At 46.6% G+C, this 7,470-nt stretch overlaps 2 protein-coding genes across 2 annotated transcripts; both read right to left on the bottom strand.

The window, feature by feature from the left end:
* Positions 1-1,449: 1,449 nt before the first annotated feature.
* On the bottom strand, positions 1,450-3,522 carry LOC123511104. The gene is made up of 4 exons (XM_045266720.1): positions 3,015-3,522; positions 2,255-2,919; positions 1,736-1,797; positions 1,450-1,528 (listed from the first exon to the last, which is right to left on the bottom strand). The coding sequence occupies exons 1-4, from the start codon at positions 3,520-3,522 to the stop codon at positions 1,450-1,452; spliced, it is 1,314 nt and encodes a 437-aa protein (XP_045122655.1).
* LOC123512692 lies at positions 3,004-6,066 on the bottom strand. The gene is made up of 2 exons (XM_045269205.1): positions 5,723-6,066; positions 3,004-5,407 (listed from the first exon to the last, which is right to left on the bottom strand). The coding sequence occupies exon 2, from the start codon at positions 4,537-4,539 to the stop codon at positions 3,643-3,645; it is 897 nt and encodes a 298-aa protein (XP_045125140.1). The 5' UTR covers positions 4,540-5,407; positions 5,723-6,066; the 3' UTR covers positions 3,004-3,642.
* Between the last annotated feature and the right edge of the window lie 1,404 nt (positions 6,067-7,470).

The raw sequence follows: 7,470 nt of genomic DNA, 5'->3' as shown, positions 1-7,470 counted from the left end.
AATGTCCTTACGAGTCTATTTCAGCTTATTAGGTAACGCTATCTACCTTAACCGCTAATTACCAATATATCCCTGATAATGCTGGCTACAAGCAATTCACACATGCATGCATTTATTTACACGGTACCGTATGACAATTATCCCAGGGCTGGCCAGTGCCCTCACACACACACACACACTCTTATCTCCCCGTGACCTCCGGGGTCACATCTCCTCCGTCATGGAGGCCTAGCTCAGCGTCCCTTCCATTATAAGGTGTGACAGTTTCATAAACACGAGCAACCAACACCTCGCTCACCCTTTAGCACATATGTACTCATATGTACTACCCATATGTACTCTCTTATGACGCTGCTCCACACTCACACAGGCACACGTACATATCTGGGAGGCTGCTGCAATACACCTTCGCAACAATATATATATATATATATATATATATATATATATATATATATATATATATATATATATATATATATATATATATATATATAAAACGTGATAATCAATTAACAGAACCTGAAAAAAGACCATTTAAAACTAGTGTACGTTCATAATGAAGTCAGGGCAACTCACACACACACACACATAGGTCGGTCGTGTGTAACAAATTTACTGAGTTTCTACTCTAGAATAGTTGATAGAGTACAAGAGAGAGAGAGGGATGGGTTGACTGCATTTATTTGGATTTAAAAAGGCACTTAATTGATAAAGTGCCACATGCAAGGTTACTGTGGAAATTAGAGGAGAAGGATGGTTTAAAAGGATACACATTGAGATGGATGGAAAATTATTTGAGGGGGGAGAGAAATAAGGACGGTAGTAAAAGATATGAAGTCCAAGTGGAGAGCGGTAGAAAGCGGAGTGCCACAGGGGCGCCAATACTTTTTCCCATTTATATAAACGACATGCCAGAAAAAAGTGATGAGCTACATAAATCTGTTTGCGGACGGTGCGAAACTGTGCAGAGTTATAAAGCAAAAAGAGGATTGTGAAATACTGCAAGAAGACCTATATAAGATCTGGTAATGGAGTATAAAAAGTGGGAGATGGAATTCAATGTGGACAAAAGCCATGTCATGGAAATGGGAAAGAGTGAAAAACGACCAGTGGGAATCTATAAGATGGGAGATGGAGTAGAACTAGAGAAAGTAGAAAAGGAAAAGGACTTAGGAGTGACGATGGAAGAAAATAATCAACCGGCAAGTCATATTGATAGTCGATAGAATTTTCAGAGGGACATACAATTTGTTGAGGAATATTGGAATAGCATTTCACTACCTGGACAAAGAAATGATGAAGAAACTGATAAGTACTATAATAGGACCCAGATTGGAATATGCAGGAGTAGTGTGGATCCCTCACAAAAAGAAACACATAAGGAAGCTGGAGACCACAAAATGGCTACAAGAATGGTCAGAACTTGAAGGGATGACATATCAGGTGTTACCGCCGCAGGAGGCGGTAGATGATGAAGATGATGATGATCAGGATAATCAACGCAATTGGTATATTTGGTCGAAACCTAGAAACACACATTCACCTTAACATCGGTAATTTCAGTAAATAGCAATACTCACGTCCCTCCAGTGAAATGAGCAAGAGAGAAGAGCCCTTCACTTGATGAAGGTCGAACTCATCTCTCTCTTGCTCTTCACCATCCGAAGATGAGCATCATAATAATAGCAAAACAACAGAACATCTTTAATACATATATATTACGTAAAGGCACTCGTTCACAGCCTCTGACTGTCCCGAGCACATATCAAATGTGTCACAGATATTATTAATATTCTGAAGTGCACCAATAAGTATCACTAACTTCAAAGCACTTTCACTTACGTGTTACGGGTCTGGGGTGTCCTGGTAAACTTAAGCGGTGGTAAACTTCTCTGCACACGAGACCTTCAACAACACGTCCTCCTCCTTCGGACCTGTGCTGTATTCTCCCTGCGGGCCTCACTGTGACACCCAGTCTCCCTACATATGAGGTCATAGGTCACCGATGCTGGCCATTTGTATAAGGCGTCTTTCTTCGCTTAGGCCCTACATCAGCATTTCTTAAACCAAAACATGGCTCTTCTGCTCTCTCTCTCTCTCTCTCTCTCTCTCTCTCTGGTGGTAGCGGCAACACTCCCCCTGTCGAGTTTCACTCGAAACTAAGCCCTAATTTTTCATCTCCAACTCCTTCTAGCCAACACAGCTTCGTAACCGGGCGAATAAGTGTTGAGCTCTTCGTTTTCACCCTCACCTTGCGAACCTCACCATCTTCACTCGGCATGGCTTCTATAACCAATCCTAACAACCACTTGTTTCGTGGTAGAGACGGTTCAGCAATGATGACCATGTCTCCTCGCTGGAGGTTGTGTCCTGATTTGAATGTTCCTTGCCGTTTCCTCAGGGTGGGGAGGTATTCTCGAGTCCACCTCTTCCAGAATTGGTCTGCCATATACTGAGCGTGTTTCCATCGCCTCCGATACGTGTCTCCCAACGTCGGTTTGTCTTCAGTGGGGAAGCTGTTAGAGTTCATTCTCAAGAGGTGACGAGGCGTTAGTGCTTCAAGATCATTGGGGTCGTTCGATGAAGGGGTGAGTGGTCTACCATTGATGACCGTTTCTACTTCGCAGAGTAGAGTATGAAGACGCTCATCATCCATCAGTTGAGAGCCTACTATCGCCTGCATAACCCTTTTCACGGTGCGGATTTGTCGTTCCCACACGCCGCCCATTTGTGAAGCTCTTGGAGGGTTGAATTGCCACTCTATCTGGTTCACCAAGAGTGTCTTTCTAACTTTATCATCCTTACTCCAACTGATGACTGCGTCACGTAGTTCTCGGCATGCGCCGATCATGTTGGTCCCATTGTCCGAACGGATGTGTTTCGGCAGTCCTCTTCGAGCTGCGAATCTCATAAGGGCTGCAATAAATGAGTCAGTACTAAGTGTTGCAAGAACTTCCAGGTGAACGGCCCTGATAGTCAGGCAGACAAAGATGCAGCCCCATCTTTTTTACCCGGGCCCTCCCCTTGCTTTACCATAAATGGACCGAAACAATCGACTCCAGCGTATGTGAATGCCGGTGCGCCTGACTTCACCTGGACTTCTGGTAAGTCAGCTGGTCGTCCCTTATTAGGCTTCCAATTGTTACGCCGGCAGATTACGCAAGTGCGTAATAGTCGGTCCAGCACTCTACGGCAGTTCGGGATCCAGTAGGTCTCGCGTATTCTAGCGAGCGTGTATTCCCTTCCCAAGTGTCCGGCCTTGTCTTCATGTGTTTCCCTCACTATGAGTTCCGTGATCTTACTTTCTTTGGGTAAGAGGATGGGATTCATTCGATCTTGCTGAAGAGCAGCTCTCCTCAACCGGCCGCCTACCCTGATCAAGCCTTCCGCGTCTAGAAAGGGCTCCAGCTGTCTTATCGAGCTCTTTCTCAGCTGCTGTCCTCGTTGTAGCGCTTTCAGTTCTTCAGGAAAGTATCTTCGTTGCACACACTTCAGTACTGCATACCTCGTTGCTTCCATTTCCTCTGTTGACAGAAATTTCTCTTGTCGGGAGCCCCTTTCCTTGTTGCCCCGCCACGTTATGAACCTCCTCAGCCATGTAGTCCCTTTCAGTAGTCGATACCATGAGGAGTATCTGTTTCACAGTTTGTCTAGGGTTTCTTCCTTCTGGGTAGCGGATGTCATCAGGGTTCCAGTTTCCTTTTTCACCTCTGGGTTATCGCTTGGAACTCCTTCCATGTCTTCTAAGCTCAGGTTTGGGCCGTACATGACCTCCCTCACTAAGAATTGAATGTACTTTCGCTGATTTCCATGCCTGTCATTCAGTATCAACCAGGCCTGCTGGTATCCCTCCGTAGGATCTGCATACCGGTTGCACCCATGAAGATCTTGTTTAGCCGAGCCAGAGTATGCTGAGATGAGCAATTCCAATTTCCGCGAATCTGTTATGTTGCCCGACCGAACGTGTTTCTCAAAATTGTCCTTGAATGTCCAATACTCGACGCACGTCCCTTCTTTAAAGGTGGGCACAGGCCTCTGGTTGAACTGCATGATTGTGGTCATTTCTTTCATCCAGTTTCCACTTGTTGATGCCTCCGTTGTGGGCTCCCGAGCTCCCAAGTTGACGCTTCCATTTGGTGCAGTGAGCTCGTTCCTTCTCCCGTCGCCCTCCCCCTGGTTGGGCGTCTGTCCTTGCGTCTCGAACCGGGATGAGTCTCCCCTTTGTGTCAGTGGCGATTCAGACGCCATGGCGTGGCTGACGTTCTGCTTCAGCGACATCTGTGTTGCGTGATCTCTTCCTGTTGCTTCTGGAGCATAGAGCGCAGCTAATTCTCGGTGCACGCCTTGCAGTGTACTCATGAGATGGTCATACATTTCCTTCATTTGGTCACTCCGCTGTTCTGGCCAAATTTGCCTTCGGGAGCTCGTTCTCTCTGCCACACTGGGGCTCGTCTCTCGTTGCCACTCTACTGCAGGAGGACTGGGTAGTTCCTCACTACTCGGTGGGCTGCTTGCTTCTGCTTTATTCTCTGCCATCTCCGTTAGGACACGACGATGGTGCCTCTCGTGGGCTTAGGTAGTCGATCCTCTCCGTGATACCCTCGTGTGCTTTCAAGTCCGTAGCACACTCTCGTGTGCCTGCTGAGTCCGTAGCACACCCTCGTGTGCCTGCTTAGTCCGTAGCACACCCTCGTGTGCCTGCTGAGTCTGTAGCACACCTTCGTGTGCCTTCTGAGTCTGTAGCACACCCTTGTGCGCCTGCCGAGTCCGTAGCACGCCTTCGCGCGCCTGCCGAGTCCGAAGCACACCCGCGTGCTTGCCGAGCGCTACACACTCTCGTGTGCTCACCGAACTTGTGCCACGCCCTCACGTGCCTGCGACCAGCACCTTCGTGGCAGTACGCCTCGACACGCGAGCCCACTACAACACAACACGTCTACCACTTCGAGGGAGAGAGAGAACTGACGGGGAACGAGAAAGAGAGCTCTAACACTTACCAGTTGAGAGAGAGAGAGAGACTTACGGCGGGGAATAAGATGGCACCTGGACGGGCACTCACGTCTGGCACGACGTGGCAACCGTCCCACTCCTCTCCGGTCCTTTGCTGGGCGACGGCGCTCCGTTGCGGTCGTCCTGCTGGGTCGCCAGCGGTCCCCGCAGCAGGGACACACGTACGAGCGCACGCACTTGTCTGGCCGCCGTCCCACGCTCCGCTCTGCCCCGCCCGCCACTCCTGGGGTCAAAGAGAAGGCCAGCCCCGTCGGTCGCGCCTCTGCTGTCCACTCGCTTCTGGTTGCCCCACGTTTCGACTGTTACCGCCGCAGGAGGCGGTAGATGATGATGATGATGATGATCAGGATAATGAGACCCTCACGTCGACGCAATTGGTATATTTGGTCGAAACCTAGAAACAAACATTCACCTTAACATCGGTAATTTCAGTAAATAGCAATACTCACGCCCTCCAGTGAAATGAGCAAGAGAGAAAGAGCCCTTCACTTGATGAAGGTCGAACTCATCTCTCTTGCTCTTCACCATCCGAAGATGAGCATCATAATAATAGCAAAACAACAGTACATCTTTAATACATATATATTACGTAAAGGCACTCGTTCACAGCCTCTGACTGTCCTGAGCACATATCAAATGTGTCACAGATATTATTAATATTCTGAAGTGCACCAATAAGTATCACTAACTTCAAAGCACTTTCACTTACGTGTTACGGGTCTGGGGTGTCCTGGTAAACTTAAGCGGTGGTAAACTTCTCTGCACACGAGACCTTCAACAACACGTCCTCCTCCTTCGGACCTGTGCTGTATTCTCCTGCGGGCCTCACTGTGACACCCAGTCTCCCTACATATGAGGTCATAGGTCACCGATGCTGGCCATTTGTATAAGGCGTCTTTCTTCGCTTAGGCCCTACATCAGCATTTCTTAAACCAAAACATGGCTCTTCTGCTCTCTTCCTCCTCTCTCTCTCTCTCTCTCTCTCTCTGGTGGTAGCGGCAACACAGGAGAGACTAAAGGCTATGGATCTTCCAACATTGGAGCAGAGAAGGGAAAGAGGGGATCTCATACAAGTTTATAAATTGATCAACAGAATGGACCAAGTGAACAATGAGTATCTGATCCTGAGAAAAGAATATGCCAGTCGAAGCACAAGATCGCATAGTAAGAAACTGAGGAAGGGAAGATGTGTAAGAGATATTAAAAAGTATAGTTTACCGCAAAGATGTATTAAGACGTGGAACAGTTTGAATGAAGAAGTAGTGCCTGCAACGAGTGTGCATACTTTTAAAGTAAGATTGGATAAGTGTAGATATGGAGACGGGGCCACACGAGCATAAAGCATAAAGGCCCTATAAAACTACAACTATAGGTAAACACACACACTCGCACACACTGAGCCCAGCTCGAACCCTGTACACAACTAAGATAAATACACATACATTACATTACATTACATTATATTACATACATATATACATTTATACATTACGTACATATATATTACATTATTTACACACACACCTCCCCAGACTCATGTATACCTCCCAGCGTGATCGATCTTCTCTAAGCTCCACTCAACAGCAGCAGTAGCTGGATGGAAAATGTGCAAAAGACGGCATGCGGGGTCATCCTCGGCTCTACCTACACCAACTATGATGACGCCCTGACCAGCAGTATTCTGCCCAAGCTGTCTACTAAACATCGAGAAGCTCTGGGAGAAACTGGAGAAGGGACGGCTGCATCACCCAGGTTTACGCCACCTGCTTTCCCCTGACTCACCTCGCCCGGTCCTTACCACAGGACAACAAGATCATGTCCTTGAGGGCACCACGCATGGACCAATACCACACCATGGTGCGAATAATGGAGCGATTATAACCATTAAGCTAGCGAGGGAGGCTATAGCTAGCTAGTAGGCCTCCCCACACTTTTTTCTCCCATTGTATGTATGTACTACAATCAGAATAAAACGTATATTATTATTATTATTATTATTATTATTATTATTATTATTATTATTAATATTATTATTATTATCATCATCATCATCATTATCATCATATTATTATCTATTGCACACACACCCAGGAATGTTTCAGAATAGTCGTCTCGATCTTTTTCCCACTTAATTTTCCGTTTCCTTCCTTCATATATCTATTATTTTAGCACGCGAGGCAGCGACCCGGCCAGAGACCTTTACACACATACACAGCAAGAAGAGCGAGTGAGAAGTGATAACATAAACAATTTCCTTCATTGCACCATCTCACGTTTCACTTCTAGGAAATGCATCACAAAATTTCCCCGCATGGCAACACTCCCCTGAACGTGTTCAGATATGCTAGTTAGCGCACATGCAAACTATTAAAATACACCAGCCATAGATAACCATAGACACCCATGCACCAATTGTAATACTCGATTATAGAGTTAATTGATACCTTGTCTTAGTTT

This window comes from Portunus trituberculatus, chromosome 4 (assembly GCF_017591435.1).
Source record: "Portunus trituberculatus isolate SZX2019 chromosome 4, ASM1759143v1, whole genome shotgun sequence".
NCBI lineage: Eukaryota > Metazoa > Arthropoda > Malacostraca > Decapoda > Portunidae > Portunus > Portunus trituberculatus.
Note: the sequence above shows the minus strand (reverse complement) of the source record. Positions and strands in the feature narration are given on the sequence as shown.

Excerpts from the sequence above, each read along its gene's own strand:
- LOC123511104 (XM_045266720.1), bottom strand. The coding sequence starts at position 3,522 with ATGGAAGCAACGAGGTATGCAGTACTGAAGTGTGTGCAACGAAGATAC. Across the intron at positions 1,798-2,254 it reads AAGATGGTGAGGTTCGCAAG|AATATTAATAATATCTGTGA; the intron begins GTGAGGGTGAAA and ends GGTGCACTTCAG. Across the intron at positions 1,529-1,735 it reads CAGTCAGAGGCTGTGAACGA|GTTTCGACCAAATATACCAA; the intron begins GTGCCTTTACGT and ends GTGTGTTTCTAG.
- LOC123512692 (XM_045269205.1), bottom strand. The coding sequence starts at position 4,539 with ATGGCAGAGAATAAAGCAGAAGCAAGCAGCCCACCGAGTAGTGAGGAA.